At 37.6% G+C, this 21800-nt stretch overlaps 1 protein-coding gene across 6 annotated transcripts in view; it reads left to right on the top strand.

Annotated features, from left to right (window-relative positions):
* Positions 1–21800, top strand: part of LOC134549206 (NEDD4-binding protein 2-like 2) — a 40762-nt gene that overhangs the window by 17175 nt on the left and 1787 nt on the right. For 4 of the 6 annotated variants that reach the window (XM_063394769.1, XM_063394771.1, XM_063394768.1 and 1 more), the window contains exons 8-11: positions 11038–12797; positions 15308–15393; positions 15974–16019; positions 17380–17566. In XM_063394769.1, coding sequence (XP_063250839.1) covers positions 11038–12797; positions 15308–15393; positions 15974–16019; positions 17380–17534 — 2047 coding nt within the window. In that variant the 3' untranslated portion in view covers positions 17535–17566. Of the gene's footprint in view, positions 1–11037; positions 12798–15307; positions 15394–15973; positions 16020–17379; positions 17567–21800 lie in introns of those variants that run through there. The other 2 variants (XR_010080025.1, XM_063394773.1) reach the window with 2 other exon arrangements.

Here is a 21800-nt window from a genome sequence, read left to right as displayed (position 1 = left end):
TACTGTGCAAATTTATTTTAATTATTTGAAACAATTTAAAATGTTTCACTGGTGCATGCATTGGTAATATATTGAATTATCTGTATGTTTGGAAAAGAGGCTCCCCAACTATATTAATTATCTTCCTTCATTGTCTGTTATTCATATCAAGTATCCTATGTATTTTAGCTTTCATTGTTATCTTTTTCCATGTCTCGAAAGAATCATGGATATCGTTGTAATTGTTCAGTAATACTTTAATTATGCCAAAGCGTTTATACTTAAAGATGAAAGCACATTTCAAGTGTAGGGAGGATAAATTGATTTTAGACTCATTTACTCTGTAAATGTTTTACTGTAAGCTATATGACATGATAAAATTTATTGTGGCTTATGTAATATTCACACAGTGTGCTAAGGCATGGCAAAGCTGATTATTGAAGATTAAAATGGGGTTGTTTAGCACTATTTATTTGAATAGGTACTAATTTGTACTGTTTTAAGATGGTGTGGCTTTTCTTGTGCTACCTTTTTAATTGTTGGTGCATGGGAGTGTTTTTGCTGTGCAAAGCATGCTGGTCAATAGGCCTGCAGTTGGAAAAGGACACTTAGGAAAGGGGAGCTTTGCGATTTGTGTATCAAACATTTTTAAGTTGCTTCATCTTTACAGCTGTATTCTAAGGTAAGTACAGTGACATGGTAGGTGGAAACCCACTGGAATTGGTGTAACACTTCTGTTTTATGGTGTAATCATATTTTTTAAGGATATGGTAGTCACAGATCACAGACAGACATATATCTCAGAAGCTAATATTACACTACACAATTTATAGATAAAGAATTTGTGAAATACCTGTTGCAGGAACTGAATTTCTCATGCCCTCAAAACCAAGGAAAATTCGTTATTTGGTCAAAATGTATGTGCAAGAAATTGAGAACTTGCTGCTCAGCTAGACAGGGGATCTGAAAATTCTTATTGTCTGTACTTTCTATACAGTACTTTTGTTGATGATGATAATGTACCTAGAACAAAGGTTTCCCATTGTTCACTTTTGAAATAAATTGCTAGTTCATCATATTTCATGAAATAATTATGTCAGGTTGGGGTGTTTTTTTTAATTTAACTAATGCATAGAACCATAATATTATAAATACAAATCCTAAGTTTCTCCTGCATACTTGAAACTAGTGGGCTGTTTGTGAAGTAAATTTAACACTTAACTTTTCTAAGCATGAAATTTAAATTAAAATTAATTTGTAGAACATACATAAATTGGTTCATATAGCAGACCACGTTGCATCAGCTGTATATGGAAAAGTGGTTCTAGTTTTACTGCCTCATCTAAGCTGCTGTTTCATGGTTTATTGGTTTACTTCCGAATTATGAAAAGTTTTCATTGGCATTCTTTGGATGATTTGGTTTTCTAATTTTGTATGGACAAGAAAAAAATCACCACCTCAAGACCAAACCCTAAAAGACCTGTGTGCTGGTTGTGGGTGAGATAAAGTTAGTTGTCTTTGGAATAGCTGGTCTGGGACTGTGTTTTAGATTTGCCCTGGAAACATTACTGATAACACTTGAGTGTTTTTGTTTTGCTGAGCAGTGCTTACACAGCTTCAAGGCCTTTGTGCTCCTCACAGGGAGTTGGGAGGGGACACAGCTGGGACAGCTGACCCCAGCTGACCAAAGCAAGATCCCAGACCTTATGGCATCACATTCAGTATATAAAGCTGGAGGAAGAAGGAGTGAAGGGGTTTGGAATGGTAGTGATTGTCTTCCAAAGGAACAGTTCCTGGTGATGGAGCCTGGCTTTCCTGAGAGATGGCTGAACACCTGCCTGCCTGTGGGAAGTGGTGAATGAATTCCTTGTTTTGTCTTGCTTTACCTGTTAAACTGTCTTTATCTCAAACTGTGAGTTTTCTCACTTTTACCCTTCTGATCCTCTCCTTCGTTCTGCCAGGAGAGAGTGAGGAGCTGTGTGGGGCTGAGGTGACAGCTGGGTATAAACTGTGGCAACCTGGTGTAACACCAGTAATTTTTTAACATGTGATGCTAAATTGTCTGCTGTGAGGAATCCTGTCTTCTATTCTTGTAGCCATATCCTCTTGAGATTAATTTTAATTTAGTTTGCCATGATGCATAGTTTTTTAAGTTTTTTGTGTTTAAGAAGGCTGAGATTTTGTCTCTTGTCATCTGCCTCTTGAAACCTTTTGTAGAGATGATTGTTTCTGTCTTAATAGATAACTGTAAACAAGGCTTTCTCTAGGTGAGATAGGACCCATAACATTTATATTTAATTGTTTTGTGTGTCTTCCCTGTAGTAATTTAGACTGTTGGTATTTTCTTCTTTTAGCTGAAGAGTAAGTTTTGTTTCATGTGGATCAGATGTAGAAATATTTACCTTTAGTGTTTCCAGAGTGATGCTTGTCTTATTTTAAAGTTTATGTATTTGTCCTTCTGAAATAAAAGCAAGAGCAGAAATTAAAGCTTTGTATTAATATCCTAGGTAAACATCTCGTACATTAGTAAATTTGTTGTGGGTTTTTTTTCCTCCTCTTTTTATAGGCTAATTGGTTGAAATTAGCAGTAAATATGCTTATTTTGAGTTCACAGAAAAATGTGTGAAAACATAATTGATCTTATTTTGAAAATAGTAACAGTTTGTCAAGGTCTGATCATCTCAAATTTGTCTTTATTTCTGTAGTAATGGAGAAGCTGCAGATGGTGGGTTTTACTTGAGGTAGACTGTCAGTGTAAATCTAGATCAAGGATAATAAAAGCATCGAAATATTTTGTCTGGAACTGGTCGTTGCAGTTTCCTTTTAGCTGATAATGCTGCCTCTTTTCTCTGGTAGGCAGGCAGTCCTTGACCATGTCGTGTGTACCTTACTGATTTATAGTGTTCTTGCAACAATATCGTGTTGTGCCAAGCCAGAGTATATCCATGAAAACCAAAAGCAGACAAACCCACTTGTACTTGCAGTCTTTTTTTTGTGTGTGTGAATCCAATTTAACTTTTCTTTTGGAAGATGTAGTTGCATGTTTTCTAACTACTGATTTTAAAAAGGCTGAATTCTGTCGTGGACATTGTTTAACATCTTTCTGAATTGCTAACAGACTAAGAAATGCTGCCTTAGCTTAATGAGTAAACATTTGTATATTTCTAGGGATGTATTTTATCATGTACAAATCAGTCTTAGTCATAGGCCCATAGTCCTGTGTGGCTGTTATATTATTCATGATATTTTTAATAATTTTTTTCTTTAGTCATTAGCCCTAGGTCTGAGTAGCCTGTGCTATAGTCAATCAGAGGTTACTTATCCCACATCTTGCTCTTAACCATTAATAGTTTCTGAAGGTTCATGAGCCTGATTTAAGAGTGAATTGACTGTATTACTTTCTCCCTGATAGCCTGTAAGGTAGCGTTTTTCCTGATAGCCTCCAAGATGGATACAGTGCTTTTCAGAGACCTTGACAATGAAAGTATAGACATGGAATGCTGTGCCTGAAGGTCAGGTCTGTATGTCTGAGCTGCATTTCTGGCTCTTTGCAGCCATTTGCTAAATGTGCTAAACACTCAGTGAATGTTTAGGATTATTCTTCACTTTATCGAGACTGTGTTTATGTCAGTGCAGCAAAAATTCATTATATACAGGATTATAAGTGGAATTCTTTGTATGTAATATTTGGATGGCAGAGCATTGTGTTTCATTCTGTTACTGCTTTGTTCCTGCAGTAAACTGAGTTCTTAGTTCTAATAATTAATACTTACATGCCTTTCTTGGAAACTTGTACTGGATAGTAGCTTGTGTAATCTCATCCTTGGAATGTTCAAAACTTACATGGGCAAGGCACTGTGGAACAAGGTCACAATATTGCTTTGAGCAGAGGTTGGACCACATCATCTCCAGAGGCCTTTTCTGACAGAATTCATTCTGCTGTAAGTGATGGAGTGAGAGCAGTGTCCAGAATATCAGAGGAGTTAGCCCTTACCTATCAGAGCAGAGTTTTAAATGACTAATGGAAGTGCTGCCTGGTCTCGGGTTGTTGGTTGCCAGCTGTGATGCTGTTCTTTTTCTCAGGTGGATACTAAGTTTCTGGCTTTCACTAGCAGCAAAAGTGGCTGTACCCTTTATTGTGGTTATGTTTCATAGCTGTGTTGGCAGAGTTGCTCACAGGTTCCTGACACCACCTTTAGCTTGCTCCCCTTTTCTCTGTGTCCATTTGTTAGCTGTATTGTCTTTCCAGAACTAGAAAATAATAGCATATATTAGTGCTTATCTAAAGTAATTTTTTATTTTCTGTTCAAAGACAAATTTCTCTTGATGCTCACTAAATTGCGAAATTGAAAGACAGTTTTCTGCATCTATTCATCCCCAACAGTCTAGGAATAATACAGGGCTGTTTTGTAAAAAGTAATCATCTTTAAGGGCTAATTCATCATGTCTTTTGTGTATCTCTAGCCCTTTGGTACATGAAAAGGGAAATGAGTGAATACCAAAGTGTAGTATGAGGAAATGGTAAGTAAAATTTGGATGCTAGCATGACAGAGTGTGGAGATTTGTTGAAAAAGGTGTAATAAGATCCGCGGAATGTGCGTTTTATCTGAATTCTCTGTAGTTCTCAGTATTTCATAGAGCATTTGAGATGCACAGGATGAGTGCAACAAGTGGAGCAGATGTTCTGAATAGCAACATTGTCTGCAGTTACCAGTATTTGAATTTTAATTTGAATTTATTTGAATGTTGCTATAATCTAGGTTAGTGGCTGGTTACTTAACGTTTGCTGATACTGTTTTCTTTTACTGTTTTCCTGTTGTAACTTCCACCCTCCCCTTTTTGTTTATTCTTGAACTGCTAATAACTGTGTTATTGCAGTTGTCTTCATAACTCTGGATCCATCTTCTCCTTCCCTTTTCTTCCCTACATTATAAACTTGTGTGGAGATCTACACCTTATTCTCAAATTTTGTAAATGCCTCAGTGCAAACCCTTGCTGATTTAAATGCTGAGCATATAGTACCTCACTCCCTAAGTTGTCCTTTTAAATTTTTTTCTTGTTCTGTTAAAAGTAGTATTTTGTGTCATACAGTATATTTGTGTTCATACTTTTTTTCCTCCCTAGGTTTGCAGTATCTTCTTGTGTTTCTAAAACATGCTTTTGTCCAATGCTTATGGTCTGTGCTTTGGTGGACTTAGGTTTTTGCTTTAATTTTGCTGGGATGATGTATCACAGTTTGTGGGTCTTCTTTTTTATGGTTAAAATATTTATTTATTTGAGCAGTAACTTCAGAATGCATGACAAGATGATTGGTACAGCACTTGGAGTGCCTAACATTGACATCGGTGCCCATGATGTTCTCTTCAAAGGACTAAATGTTGCCAGAAAACTGATCTACTGAGCCTTCATGGGGGAAAGGCTGGTGATGAAACTGCAGAGTTTTTTCTCTGTATTTTAAGTACATCCCCTTAAGATGTAATCAGATCACGTGGAGTGTTTCATGTTGTCCTTTTTTTCACCTTAACCTGCGTTTTAACTCCAAGTCATACTTAATAGTGCTGAAAAAATCGGTCAAAGAAAAAAATGGCACCTCTTCTCTATTTGTTGTCATGCATCAGTCCATCTGTTGCTGGGGAGTTGTTTTGGTTCTTTTCTCAGTTTTGAATTGTGTCAGGTGAGACATTTATGGTATCTGGAGGAGGTGTAATCATCTTCACTTGTTCGGAAAGTAGATATTTCATACTAGGCACAAATATATTCAGTACACATAAACATATGTGTCAAACAGTGTATTCAGATTGATTTATTTAATCTTGATCAGCATATTCTATGATTAAGGAGCCAAAGTAAGACATTTTAATAATAAGATATTCATAACTTTCATGAACCAGTCCTGACAAAGATCAGTAAAGTCACCCCACCTGAAATTTCTATGGAGTGAATGGACTGTCATTTGAAACTGAATTGCTGTTTCCTCAGGAAGGTGGAGGTTTGGTGTATGGGTTGTTTGGGTTTTTAACCTTGGAAAGTGTTTGCACTTTGCCATGTATTTGATTAAATGAACAGCTTCTAAAAGCATGCTTTAATCAGACCAATTGTATGCTATTCTCTGTGTACTCTCTAGATCAAGGTCCTTTTTGTCTGGACTATAACAGGGCAGCAGTCTGATGACTGATTATACATTGCACAGAACTGTATATGCATCACTCCTGTAGAAAATTTAAAGATTGGATTAGCTCTTTGAGCACTGTGGTAGATTATTTTATAGAGGTATTTAAATCTCACCACCAGTAGCAATGCCGTGGAGAGACAAAAGAATAATAAATACTGAGTTACTTGAGATTTAATTCAGTTAGTAGGATCTTTACTGATTTGGGGCAGAGAGAATTAATTTCCAACACTGTAATTTGTAAATTATAAGTGTGAATTTCTCTGCTGTGAGGCAACCTGACATGTTACTGCTGAAGGTACTCACTTGTTCCCACCAACTGCTTCTTTGTCTTAGCTAGACTTTTTTTTTTACTTCTTGCTTTGAGAATTAAATGAGCATAACAACAAAGTATGTATTTCTTTTCTTTTGATGCAGGGTCAGGCATGTGAATCCAAAGGAGAGTGGTAGAGCCAGCAAAAGTCCGTAGTGGAAGTGCAAGGGCAACATCTGGAGCAAAGTAGGAAAGGGTGACAAAGACTGTTTCTTCAGCAGCCAAGTGCTAAGTTAAATTCTCTGATGGAGTTTCAACTTTCAGGAAGCCCAGTAATGCTGGCAAGTTTTGTGGGTTTTTTTCCAGGTGCTTGATCACCTGATAATAACCCAATTTTTCCACTTGGTTTTGCAGAACTAGATCTTTATCACTCATTTCAGTATTAAAGGCAAGATATGTAACAAAAAGACTGGTACCTTGGCAGATTATTATTATTATTATTATTATTGTTCCAAAATTACAGCTTTAATTTTTAATTGTTTCTGAAGCAAAATCAGGTCACAAGGAATACAAGAATTTGTTTGTACTTACCAGATGGGGAATGTGAAATGTATCCTAGTAAGTGCCATCTTAGGCAAGCTGCTCTGCTGTAATTTTTATGTTGAAAACACAGTCCATAGACTTTGGAGATTAATGATGGCATACATTTCTGAAAGACCATGTATCTCATTGCTAAATGTTGTATAGAATTGGATTTTAAATTTATCTGTTCCTCCATCTTTCCTGATGATTAGGAAACATTTCTTTACTGGTGGTCAGGCATTGGAACAGGCTGGCCAGGGAAGTGCTGGAGTCACCATCCCTGTGGGTATTTATAGACATGTAAATGTGGCACTTGGAGACATGGTTTAGTGATGGGCTTGGCAGGGCTGAGTTAATGGTTGGACTCAATGATCTCAGATATTTTCCAACCTAAATGACTCTATGATTCCATCTTATATTTCATTACAGCAGCGACTGCAGGCATTTTGGTATATCAAGCAGACATCAGCTTAGATGCATGTTAGATGCAGAGCTGAAGTCTGTACAACTGCAAATAAGTAACCCTTTTGGTTTTGCCATTTTTCAGCAAAATGTGACTAATTTCTTTAAATTAATTAGTGTGTTCTGCTTCAGTGAAAGTGCATTTGTTTCTCCAGTTGGAAGTGTTGTCTGAGCACTGACTCTCAGTCAAGCTGGTCAATGGTGTTTTGAGCAGTAGGCTACAACATTAAAGTCACATGTAACAGAATTATGACAAAAAGCTTTTAGTATTTTCTAAAGAGTAGGCTGAGAAATTTTAAAGTGTTACAGAAGGGGAATTCCTATTTCAACAAAGATACCATTATATTTTTTCAGGTCTTTTTGTTACTAACCAGGTTTCTAAATTCATAATATGTAGCAAAATTTAAATACCAGCTGAAATAGCACCTTTTTTTCTTTTCCCTTTTGCATGTGTTGTAGGGTTTAATAACAGCTCACTAGCAAATAACCCTGTAAAGAAGAGAAGTCTGTCTCCATGCTGGTTCTTGCATTTTCTCAGTGGTTGTGTGCCATATGGTTTTACAGTAAGAGAAACTCTCAAAAGGCATGTAGGTGGACATAAGGAGGAGGAACAAAGATAAATCTTATGAAAAATAGTAGACAATTTGCTTTATTGAATGCAGAAACTGTAACGTGACATGGGGTTATACCCCAAGCAGGAAATTTTAGCTATGCCATCATGGTGCATTAGAATATTTCCTTGGAATAATATTTTCTTAAAATCAATTGAAAAACAAAAGTTACCTGGAACCATGAAGAATAATAGATTTTATTATTCTACACTTAATAGTTCATCACTTTCCTTTTTGCTTTAGTCCTTTCTTTAGGAAATTAAAATCTTTAGAAAACTCATTTCCTTGAACTATTATAAAATCTCCATATTTCCAAAGCACAGAAATTACACAGTTGTATTTATGAGCAGTTGAATGTCACTATGCATGGTCATATCCAGGTCTGCTAAATCATCATCCTGGATCAACATTTGCATTTGTTATTATTTTGATATGCAACAATTTCAGTGCAGTAATAGATGTTAGTTTTTCTGGATCATCCAGGGAATTCTTTTCCTATTAATTGGTGGATGTGTTTTTTCTGTGCTTGCATTTTAAAGTGAACCCCATCCAGTGTGATTTTCCTTCCTGATTCAGAATTAAGAGTAAGGAGACTAAGAAAGTGTGCAGACCTTTAAGACTTTATCCCTCATTTCTGCAATACCCTTTGATGGAACATCCCAGCCTAAGGAAGTTCCTGTCAGCATTGTCCAGAAAGTGGTGTCAGATGTGTCAGGGATTAGACATCAGAAACATGCTTGTACCAGTATTAGGGAAGTTCATTTACAGCAGCAGCAGTACAAGTTCATATCTGGGAGAAGAGAGCGATAAGCAAAGTTTAGCTACAGTAATATCAAGGCCAGAGAAGTTAATTCCTTTCCTGTGCCTATGCTGACATGGATAATTTGGTTGTCATTTCTGCAGTTGTTCTGGCAGCACAAGGACTTTTAGGTACAATAATAAATACTTCTTGGAACTGGTACACTGATGGGGAATAAAACTGATGTTTTATTCCCCACAACATTAAAAACAGTTAAAATTAGGACATTATTTTCTATTTCACTGGGTTTATGAATCTGAGAAGTCCAGAGAATTTCTTTGTGTAAAATCACTTTCAAGTTATGAATTTTCCTCACCAAAGAAGAAAGTTAATGTCAAGGTTTAAGATATAATCTTGGATAAGTATATGATTTCTGCTTACATGGGGTATATGTAAGAAAGTTATCTCTTCAACTATTATTGCAGGTGCTTCATTTTGATATTATTTATTTCGATAGACAAATAAGATCTATTCAATGCTAAAACTTCAGCATTCTGTGTTTCTTTTTCTAAAAAGATAGGAGGCATGTTGCTGACTGTGGAGGCTACTGTGAACAGAATTCACCATGGAATTCGTTATGTCTGATTTCAGTCATCAGTGGTGTGGACATTCCCACTTAAACCATAGGGACTGTATTTAAAATACACAGAACTGGAGAAGGAGAAGGAAAAGTCAGTTTTCATTACTTGGAGAAAAGCACTATTTGGACTTAAATGGCAATATTTGAAGGAAATCCCATTTCTTAGTAGGATTGCTTATCTGGATGCTATTATAGGGAAGTAAATTTCATACGCTTTCCAACAAGATCACTGTGGAGATCCATAATGCCCATTGCAGCAATGTCAAGGCACCAGGAGTTTTGAATCCTGTTGCAATGAAAAAACTTCATTGCTATGCTGAGAAGGCTGCTGCTGTCCTTTGCACTCAGAGAATTAGAAGGGTTTGCTTTGTAGAGTTCAAATTAAGGAAGAACTTATAAGAGACTAACAGTGAATAAATTTAAGAATTACTAAAGGGTAAGGATAAATTCCCATAGGATTCCCATTAGTTTCTAGTCTCCCTCCTAATGATCAGCTTTCCCCCTACATTATCAGTCACCCTTTTATGGTTTGTTTTGTATTGTTTCTCTCAAGAGTTTCAGAATACAGCACTGAATAAAGCAGGTAATTTTACATACGCGTTCCCCAAAATCAACTAATTTTAACGTATAATTCTAGCTGCTGCTTTGCCTTAGTGTGTTGAGTGAAGTACCATCCCAAACAAAGAGTTTCAGAAAATTGAAGAATTACAGGAAAGGAACAGGTCTTTGATACAAAGATTTATCAACCAAACTTAGCTCTGAAAATCCCATCTCTCTGAAGAATTGTAGAGGGAGATGTTAGGTTCCTGGATGGAATCCTGGACTGGGTTTTCCTTTCAGGGTTAGCTGGCTGATGGGCCAATGTCAAGATTTTGGAGGTGTCAGGGCTGCTTTCTTTTAAACTTGATGAGAAATTCAGACAAAATAAGTAAGACATTCTGAAAAGAGCTACAAAATTAACTGTACATAAATGTGTTATTTTTCCTACAGCATCTTAATTTTTCCACAGCATATTATTTTTTTGGTAGTAAAATATGAAATATTTCTTCCAAGTATGTATGAATCAATACTAAATATACTGAACAGTAAATATCAGAATTACTGTAGTCACTGTAACTTTACATTATTTGGATTTTGGTTAGTGTGTTTTGAATTTGAGTATTTGGTCTTAATGGATGGCATTGTCCTCTACTTAGTGCCTTTCTGCTCTGCATGGCATTTAATGAAATTTCACAATAGCACCACCAGTTCAGGATCTATTATTCAAACATCATGCTAGAAACACAATCTTTGGTCTAACGATGATTTGTGATACTTTTTGTAAAGCAAAGTTGAGATGGCAGCTGGGTTTACTTAAACGGATTTAAATGTTGAGGATTGTCCTGAATTGTATTGATTTAGCATTTGTTTAATCAGTGGAAGGTGTTATCTGAGATCTTGTCTATTGAAAAAAAGCAGATAGTCTGTGTTTGATCATAGTAACATAAAGTACCTATTCTTCAAATTGATCCCTGTGAATACATTATTGCTCTAATTTAGTGGGGGTTTGGTTTTTTTTATTTGTTTGGGGTTTTACATTTGATCTTCTTTGTTTTCACATAGGCAGACAGTTTTAAGCAAGAACCCTGGATACCTGTTAACAAAAGCAAAGCAGAAGAAAAAGAGAAAAAGAAACAAAACAATGAAAAGTAATCGTACAGAAGTTATGAAGAAAATATTATGTGGAGTAGCTCATTGTCCAATTCCAGATGACCATGATGGATCAGAAAGCGAAGAGGATGACTTGGAAGAAGAAGACAAAAAATCGTTGTGTACATTCAGCAAGGGCCCAGAGGATCCAGTAACAGTTTCTGAAGAGCAGCCTACGAGTGGTGATGAAAAACTAAAAGAAGCTGCAGGGGTTTCAAGAGAGAGTTTCCTGGTCACTGTGCCTGAGGTCTCAGTGATGTCAAATAGTTCACAGAAAAATGAATTGCCTGTAGAAAGTGATGGTTTGCTTTTAAGAGATGTAAAACTTTTTTGTACTGAAAACATAACCAAAAATGCCTTAGATGAGGAGGCAAAGCAAAGGCATGAAGACAATCTCTGCAGTTTCCTAACGATAAGCAATGATAAAAATTCCGTCCAGGAAACAGAAGGTGTTTCTGAAGACTATGATATGTCATTGTTAAGGACAGAAAACACACTAGGATTATGTCAAATTACATGTGAACCTGACTTGGAAGCCAAGCTGGTAGGTTTAAACAGTGAAGAAAAAGGAATCTCTCAGTGTTACGATTCAAACGTAATTAATAACGTGCCTGATAACACAGAGGGCAAATGTCCAGCAGAAGAGACTAGCTCCAATGCCTGGGCTTTTTTTTCAATTAATTTATCTACTGAGGAGTTGCAGATGGGCTTCAATACTCAAGTTTCTCTCTCTCCTTGCTCTGAGGATAAATTTGTAAATGAGCAAATATCTCAAAAAGTGAGGAAATCTGAACAGATTCACACTAACAGTTCATCAGAGCTAAACTGCTGTCAGTCAAATGAGGGATTGGTAAAGGAAAACAATAATGAAACAGAACCTGAGGAAGCTGGCAATGCAAGAAGCAATGGTCTGTCTGCCTCTCCAACTGGTGAAGCGCACTTTGATTCCCTAGTGGAAGCCAGGGCTACCTTCATAGCGGGTTTAAGCGAAGTAAATGTGCCACTAAATGATGCTACAAGTACATTGAAGAGGAAGAGATACAGAAGAATTGTCAACTTAGCACCAAAGTTTAACCTACCAAGACAGATCTGTGATCATACAGAGGGAGGGAAGGATGTCCCAATAAGAGAAGATATTTCCCAAAATAATGTTTCAGAAATGAGGCCAAAACACTGTCTAAGCACAAACTGTGGAGAAGCACATGAACAGGACCATGCATGGCGGGAATATTCCTTACCAACTCCGGATGCAGATGCTCTGTTACATAATATTTCTCACATGCATTCAGAACAATGTTCTCCTACATCAAAATACGCCTGCAGGGTTTGTGTAGATTCCAAAACAAAGGAGGAGCAAGCTACAACTCTTCAGCCACAACAGGTAGTTAATAAAAAAGAGGACGAGGGTGAATACATTTCTTCAGAGGTTACAAATGGTCAACCAGATGTTTTGTCTTCTGTTAAAGTTGTTTCTGAATATCTAGAAGATTCCAATAAGTCGGCAAGCTGCAGTGAAAATGAAAATGGAGCTGATGACTCTGAGCCAGCAAAGGCATCACAACTTGAAGATTATCAAGATGCAGATACGAAATGTAGTTTTCTGGGACTTCCCTTATCATTAGGATTTGCTTTTCAACTTGTGCAGCTCTTTGGTTCTCCAGGTCTTCCACTGGGTATAATGCTTTTCTTACTACTCCTATGTAAAATAAAAAACCCCACAACCTCCTCAAAACCACAAACAGAAACCAAAGAACTTCCTCCAAACCAGAAAAACAAATAAAAATACTATGGTTAAAAACTAATTTTTATTGCAGTTCTTAGTTAAATATCAATGCTGTTGAAAAAAATCACTGCTGTTTTGGTTATAGTATTTAGTTTTTACCTAAAATCCTCAGTCTCTGTCAAAGGAGCTTTTGGTTTGGCCTTGTATTTGCAGTCTTTTTAATAACAAAAATTGACTAGATTTAAATCCAAACATGAAACACTGGCTAACATTTCAATATATCCTTAATAATAAGACTTTGCTATATTGATTACAGAACTAAATCCTGTTTTAATACATCCTACTGAGTAAGACTTTACTGTGATGATTATGGAACTAAATGAAAATCTGGTACAAAATGTGTGCTCTTATATAAAGGCTGCATGCTTTGTTATATATTCCAGATAGTAACATTCTCCTTTTTTAGTAAAGTTTTCATATGCTCTTATATGGCTTAGATGCTGTTGAAAATCTTTCCAAAAATCTTTCCCAAAATCTAATTTAGTTTGAAATTGAATATCAGACTTACAAGATGCTCACTTAAAGGAAGTAAATGTCTTCTTTTTAAATGTGCCTGCTTAATAAGTATCCCAGTGTTGTATACTTGCCTTCCAGAGCTCCACATGTCTTACTTTTGTACTTTCAGTTTAATAATTTTAAGTTAGCAGATAAAAGACGATGAATCCTCAAAGGAATTGGGTGTGCCAACCATAATTTCTGAGTATACTGCAGGCTAATGTAATCCCAGAGATCTGTAACCAGTGACAACAACAGAGTTTTGCATGGAAGTCACCCTAGAACATGTGCTGAAAGAGCCATATTGCCTGTGCATAGTATTTTTCAGCTTCTTAGGTCCAAATTTACTGGAGAAACTGTAACTTTCATTTAGCCAACAAATAGGATTAAAAAACACAGACCAGCTTCTCAATATACCTTTACATTTGTTTGTTTCAGTAGAATTTAAAGTTGAGCATGATTTTTCATATGAGAATTTTAATCTAACAGACAACAGCTTATGTCTGTTTATCTACTCAAACTGACCTCAGGATTCTTTGTTGTTTTTTAAAAGTTGATGTCAATGCCACCTGCCAGAACAGTGATTCAAATCATAGGAAGCATTACTTGGCTTGGTTCCTAAAGGACCTGTAGTGCTGCTTTACCTAAATCTGGCATCACACACTAAAGAAGTTGCCATATAGAGCAGAAATCAAGTGAGGAAATACTGTTGATGTCCTCAGCTGTTACATATAAAGCATTTTTCTTCTTCAAACTTGGTGAATCTTCCTATTAGTGATCTTAATTTTTGTAATCTTAGAGGCAGTTGGCCATAACTTGAAAACAGGCATCTTCCAAGAGAGAAAAAGAATAACCAGGCATTCAGAAACACTCAGTAGGTTAGTGAATCAAACGTCCTTTTTCTCTGAGTCAGTAACAGGTGACAATCTCTGGAGTTTAGGTGAGTTTCCTTTGGAAATAACCTTTAAGAAATACAAACCCACCCTGATATCTCTCTGAAGTTGTGCCAGCTTGTGATTGCTGACTGCTGGTGTTTTCCCATCAGAATTGTGCCTGGTGGCCACGTTCTCCTTTATTATTATTATTATCCTACAATTCCAAAAATTATCCTGGTGTGTTTGTTTTGTTTGTTTGTTTGTTTGTTTGTTTTGGGGTTTTTTGTGGTGGTTTTTGTTTTGTGGAGTTTTTTTGGGGTTTTTTTTTTTGGTAGCATACATTATATTGACAGCCAACTATTGATGCACCCATTTGAGTGGTATTATTTTACAGCACTGGGAATTGCAGTCAGTCTTTATTGAAATTATTTTGTAGGGGAAATTTTTGGTAAATAAATGTCTGTAGGTATTTATAAATTAAAGATTTAATTGCCTGTCTTGCTTGTATGATTCTCATATTAGCGTGGAATATATTTCATATAGTTTTCCTATAAAGAATATCTTTTCAGCTTCTTAAAGGGTGTTAGAGTTAAAACATTTTAGAAAGCAACTTCTCTACTGATAGTGCACAAATTCTTATAATTAAGCATTTTAAAATTTAAAAGTTGTTATTTAAGTTCCATTTCTTTTAATTTCTTGGCTGAAAACTTTGTTTTTCTTGTGCGTGCCTATTTTGGGGGGAGTATGTGGGGGAGATGAAAGTATGGTAGGAAAGCCTTTGTCTAAATAAAGAAATCAAACCCAAATCTCCTTCCCTCTTCCTGGGAAGGGTGCACCCTTCCCAGTGCACACCTCTTGTGCACTGGCCTTAGATTCTAGAAATTCTAAATTCTGATTTTGCTGCTGGCTCATTTAAATATCTGCTTAAAAATATATACATATACATAACATGCAAAAATTGTAATTCAGTGATATATTTTAGCTGTGGAGAGATCTGAACTCTTAACTGCAAAAATATTTTTTTCTGCAGAATCCTTGTTGCCAGATGATTATATAGTTCCCCTTGACTGGAAAGTTTCAAAGATGATCTATTTACTGTGGAAGACCTCTGTGGAGGTATGAATTGTAGGGGATTTTGGAAGGCTTTCCAATATTTCAGGTGCAAAGGGGAGTTCTTCAGTCCTCTGTTAGCAAATTTGCTTTAATATCCACAATAAGGAGACAGGTGTTTTCTGTCCTACTCTGAATATTTCTAAAACCAGTTCTTTGGCATGGTAGGATTCAGGTTTTGTAAGACCAACTTCAGAAGTGTGTGCAAAGAAGTTTAAAAAGGGTGAAAAAACTTTGATACATGTGTCTTGACTTGACCTGTGTTCATTAAGTACAAGCTACCATCATTCGGATCTTTTCCTTCTTATAGTTTTCTCTCATCATCTGAGCAAATCTCATCCTCCATCATCTCTGTAGAGCTGCAGAGAAATTATTTTGCGTGACTGTGGGCAAAAAAAATCTCTTTGTCTAGCTGGAAAGTGTCACCTCACAAATTACTTTTTTTCCTTGTCTGGTTATGGAAATCAAGAAAATCCTGATTACAGTAACTAGTAATTATAAAATAGAGCATGGACTTTGTTCTTGTCCAAAGTAACAACTCTTGTCACACACTTTCTTTTTGCTGGACTGTTGTTATCTATTTTAGGAAAAACAGAAAACAAACAGATTGCAGAATGGAGATGGCTTGACTGGTAAGTCTATTCTGTGATACAAAAACTGTAGAAAATTCTTCTTATCACAGGGTTTTTCATTCCCAATGAGTGATAACACTCTTTGTGCAAAAGTACGATAATGTGATAAATGAATTTGTGCCATTGATCATGTACCATGGTCCACAGAGCTATGGTTGCCATCATCACTTTTCCTCATCTAAGTGCAAAAATTGCCTTATTAAGTTTCCCACATGGAAATATTCCAGTAATTAGCTCAAGCTTATCCATTCTAGATAAAAATGGTGTTTAGCATGACATAGTCTTTCTTGAGAGTTTACTGACCTGAAAGGTTGAGTATCTTCAAGTTAATGAAACTTCGTTTTCCCTAAAAGTTGTCAGCATAACAATAGAATCATGGAATCATTTAGGTTGGAAAACACCTATAAGATCATTGAGTCCAACCATTAACCCAACACTGCCGAAGTCCAATACTAAACCATGTCTCTCAGTGCCACCTCAACCTGCTTTTTGAACACTTGGGCAGCCTGTTCCAATGCCCAGCCACTCGTTCAGCAAAGAATTTTTTCGTAATATCCAATCTAGACCTCCCCAGTGCAACTTGAGGCCATTTTCTTGTCCTGTCATTTGTTACCTGGAAAAAGAGACTGACCCCCACCTGGCTCCATCCTCCTTTCAGACAGCTGTAGAGAATGATTAGGAACTGAACCCAGAACTTGAGGCATGGCCTCACCAGTGCCCAGTACAGGGGGACAATCACTGCTCTGGTCCTGCTGGCCACCCTACTCCTGATCCAGGCCAGGATGCCATTGGCCACCTTGGCTACCTGAGCACAGCTGGCTCATGTTCAGCTGCTGTCAAACTGCACTTGAGGTCACACACCTGAGCCGTAAGAGATACCAGGGTTCAGGTGAAGCTCAGGACTTCTGCACACATTAATTCCTGCAGTGTGGGGGGTATGGGATGAGGTTGCTCATCGTCTTTTTCCGTGATTTCCATATTAATGCAGTACAGTTTCACAGGTTCTGTAACAAGTTTAAAAATACACAACAGTGGTTCCCTGAAAGCTGATAGAATTTGCTGTCTAAAATAGGAGGGAAATTTCTGTATTTTAGAAGGAAGGCTGCTTTTGGAGAGGCAGTGTAAGAGTGGGACTAGGCATACGCGTGGATGTTGTCTCTCACTCTGCACCCCCTATGAGAGACAAACCTGAAAGTTTTCATTTATTTTACATGCCATTTAGGAGGCAAAAATAAAAAGTATTCTGATAAAATAAAAGTTTGTTCTAGAAATACTCTATCCTGACACAACAGAAATGACAGACTATGTAAGGTAATTTAAGGTGTGTTTGACTGCAGTTTGTAATTTCTTCATTTTTTAGATGATGTTATCAGTCTTGAAGATCTAAATAAAAATCACAAAGAGAATCAAGACTCTTCTGAAACACTATCAGACATGGAGCTGTGTCAAGATGTGATGGAGGAGAACATCATAACCTGCACTGGCTGTCTGGATGCTGCATTTCATCAGTCATGACTGACTGCCTTAAATTCTGTATGAACAAGCAGGTAATCAGTCAACTTGTGAATGTTTCACTCTAATTATATTTGACCAAACACATTTTTATTATATTTGACCAACTATCTAAAGAACATTGTTTGTTATAATTTTAAGGTGCATTTAGTATCTCCCAATTTACTTGGGTTTTAATCGAGTTAGGGTTGAGGATTGTTCAGATTTTGTTTCTTTCAAGCCTGAATGGGGAAAAGAGAAGGCAGTATTTTGTTATTAAAGCCATATGATTTTATTTTTTCCTCTGAAATCTAAAACATGCATGGTGAAGTGAAAGCAGCAGGATAGGATGCCAATCAGCTGGAATTTATTCCCATTTTGGTTGCTGTGGCCATCTGTTGTGAGTCATCACAGTCCTACTTTCCTTATCTTTTCAGCATGGAGAGTAATGCTGGCTCCATTAAGGGTCTAATTATGAAAAGAACTCCATGAGTAATAAACTAGTATTTCACCAAGTTATGAAAAAGTGGCAGTTCTGCTTTTCAGTGGAGAAACAGTAGCAGGAGGTCGCAGTAAGACTCCATATATTGAAGTGTTAAGTTTTCATTAATGCTTTTATTTGGTGTGACAAAGTGTGCTATTGTGTTTTTGCTTGTCTCGTGAATTTTTGAACCCTTTGGTAGCTTGGCAGAGTTTCTTTGGTTTGTTTATGAAGGGTATTCTGGGAAGATTAAGATAAGAAGGAAGGATTATGGGTTCCAGCAGGAAAATGCCATCTTAACTTCTCTATCATTTGGAGTCAGTTGTTCTTTCCAAAATGGAAAATGGATTAATCTGTAGTTTTTAAACTGATAAACTGAGATATGTGGAAATAGAATAACTTGCACCATGAGCAAACTGAGCCAGAAAAAGATTCCATATCCTGTGGCTTAAATTGTTCCCCATCCAGATATCACAGGACTGCTGGAATATCATCCAGACATAGGTCTGGTCAGGGGGTGCCTGACCTGATCATGCCTGCAGTCGATGGCTGGAGCAGGAGTCAAGGAGGTGGATGTGCACTGTATTGGAACTGTTACAAACACAGGAGTTTTCACAGTGGGTGTTCATGCCAGAGGGGAAGTAGTTGAATAGTTTGGGTTGGAATTAAAACCTCTCGAATGGAGTTTGATTTGATTATATGTCATTGATGACAAAAAAAAGACATTGCAGGCTGATTAGCTGGTACCACCTACCAGTGTAGGTAGGAAGATGAGGGAGATCTCTGTGAACCACGTGGCCCAGAGAGCAACAGTCTCACAGGGCACTCTCAGCACAGATCATTAATTACATCAAGAACATCTGGTAGCAGTATTTTCCTCTTATATTATCAAATACTACAATATTGGGTAAGCAAATTAAAAATATTTTCACAAAATAGTTAGGCCTACACCTGCTTCCAAGTTTTAGAAGCTACTTGTTTATAATATTGCAAAAACGAACACTCTAGAGGTAGGATTTTGGCTTATGGTCCTGACGTGATGTCTGTGTGGGTTTGTATCCTAAGCTATTTTCCAGAGATGTCCAGGTGATTGATTAAATATTTATATGCTAAAGAAACAGACGTGAAGAGCTTTGTTATCTTTCTGGGAGAAAATTGTGAAATATGAAACCTTTTCCTTTCGTGCTTTAAGAAAGGAAAGACACATGCTAGCAGATTATCCTGCCTTATTGTCTGTACCTTTATCTGATTGCTGAATCTAACAAACTGTTTTTTCCCATCAGATTTACTCCCTTGTCTGTCTGCTCTGCTACTCCCAAATTTGTTTCAGTCTTCCTCTCCTGCTTGTCAGGAGTGCAGCAGAAATGACCCAGAGCCCTGTGTGTTTGTGACCCAGCCACTGTCTGCTGCCAGGAAGCCCCAGTTTGTTATGTTGTATTGCAGTCTAATGTTCTACTGTGTCACCTTGTGTTAGTTCTATGGAATACAGAATGAGGGCAATGCAGGCTTTGCCATGAAAGAAATGCACACTTTGCCACTGCCTCATCAGTGTTCAGCTTATAAAAAGGCCCCGCACTGTCTCTGCAGGGCTTGGTCATTGAGATCTATGCTGGAATGGGGTGATACAGCTGGAGCTTTATGGTTGGGGGTTTTTGTTTTGCTTTGTTTTAGTTCAGCATCTGAAATGAGTCGGGGAGAGTCCTGGAGGTTGTTGGAGGGAGAGGATGAGACAGAAGCAGTCACAAGGGTTTAGGCTGCTCTGGAGCTGGGATCTGCCATCTCAGACCAGGCTGATGCAATGGGTAACTACTGCCCAAAGTGTGAAGTGCCCTTCCTCCCAGTCCTGGCCAGATAGCAGCTCCAGCACTCACTGGCTGACACAAAGGCTATCGTTTAACTCACTAAGCCCACAGCAAACAAATCAATACTTTTCTGCTGGACTGAAGAATTTAGATAAGCTGCTGTAAGGTCCAGCTCAGTGCCAAGGCTGGGGCAAGGGAGCAGATGAGGTCGTGTTGCTGCAGATAGGAGAGGACGTGCAGGGTGTCCTGTATGGGCAGCAGTCAGCTCTGATATCAGGGGCCATGTATTCTGCAACCAAACCTTCAGGTGGAGGACTCTTTTAGGCTTTTACAAATGTAGACTATTAAAAGAATTAAACCAAGAAAAGTATGTGGAAAGGAATAAGCACATCTTAGAGTTTTCAGGCAGCTCATGCTCACTGTCAGGCACAGAATACTGGGTAATGCAGACCCCACATGAGTATTCCAGTGCTTCCACAATGTCTGCATGCAGGCATTGTAAGAGACAGGTGAGTTTTCCTGATTGATGGTGCCCCTGGCTTTGAGGGATAAGGTTGTCTTGCCTCACCACAAAATAATCCCCCTCTGGTTGCTGGTTAAAGCAGACTTGCCAAGAATGATGTCCCAGAGTGGTTGTGAAACTGCTCAAGTAAACTGCTCAAGTAAATGTTGAAATGGATTTCATTCCTTCAAGTGTCAGGGGGGAAATGAAAAACTAGGAAAATGGAGACATTCCTACCAAAAGATTTTAAAATCATAGGGAATCAAGGGAGAGCTAATATGACCATTTTGTTCCTTTTGATTGGAAAGCAAACTGAGCATTACTGGCCAAGTGTAACTTAATCTGTTAGCAAGATGAACATGCTTCTGTATTCATGTTGTGTAAGGGTGTTTTTATTCCAATGGGAGAGTGAACTGTGTTTCTCTGTGAAAACACAGGGTTAATCTCAAGTTTTTGTGAGAGCTCCTAACTGCAGCATTGGCAGCACATCAGTATTTGTTCTGGAGATTAAGCAAGAGTTCCCAGTTTGAGAAATGTCGAGATCAGTGAAAACAGCATTTTTTTGGTGCCTTGAAGTTCTCCTTAGACCAGGACTCACAGATGCCAGTGCAATACAAATGTGTCTGTTCAAGCATTTATCTGCAGGACCACTGCGAAGCACAAGCTGGCATGTTTCTTCCACAACAGCCCTGAAGGGTGTGGTTTTGATGATACAAATCTCTTGATACCCTGTGTTATCACTCCTGCTTTTTCTGGCTGTGCTATTCCCAGTACTTCCCTTTGCTGGCTGTGATGCTTCTGAGTGAGGCAGTTCAGCTCTAACTTGTAATGCATGAAGACATCCAAAAGTATTTGCTCTGGACTATGAAACTGCAACTGAAACAAATTGTCCTAGAGCCCATGTGATCAGCAGGACATGGGCAAAAAAGCAGGAGTGTACTGGGACAGGCAGGACTGTTTTTTGGCTGAAATGAAAAAAATTCATCTGAAGGATACAAAGCATACTAAAACAGTCTTCTAGTATTGCCACGGAAAAGTATCATCCCATGGTCAAAACTCTTCCAGTTGCTACTTTGATACACAGATAACAGTGGAAAAACTTATCTGTCCTTTGACATTTAATCCCTAATATTAAACAAAATGAAGCATGAAAAATTGCACAGAATTGTGACCAGAAAACCTCACCTGCCTTTTACAGTCCTTACCAGGAAAACCTCACTCAAAATATCATTTAAGCAAAGAGTCTAATTACCTGGGGGAATAAGAGCTGCCCACAGCAGTGTTTCTGGAGCTCTCAGGAAAGAGCAACAATTGGGTTGTGCACGTGCCTCACATAGATTCTGTAACATGAAAGTCTGTGAGGTCCTGAGTGCATGTAACCGGGGGAAACAATCCACACTATAGCAAAAAAAACTGAGATGTAGTTGTACTATGGTGGTATTGGTTGAACAGCTGTTCATTATATAGGGTTTGTGACATGTAGAGAAAAAAATCCACTGTGTTTT

Source organism: Prinia subflava, chromosome 3, assembly GCF_021018805.1.
Source record: "Prinia subflava isolate CZ2003 ecotype Zambia chromosome 3, Cam_Psub_1.2, whole genome shotgun sequence".
Classification (NCBI taxonomy): Eukaryota; Metazoa; Chordata; class Aves; order Passeriformes; family Cisticolidae; genus Prinia; species Prinia subflava.
The sequence above is the reverse complement of the archived record's forward strand: the minus strand, read 5'-3'. Positions and strand labels throughout refer to the sequence as shown.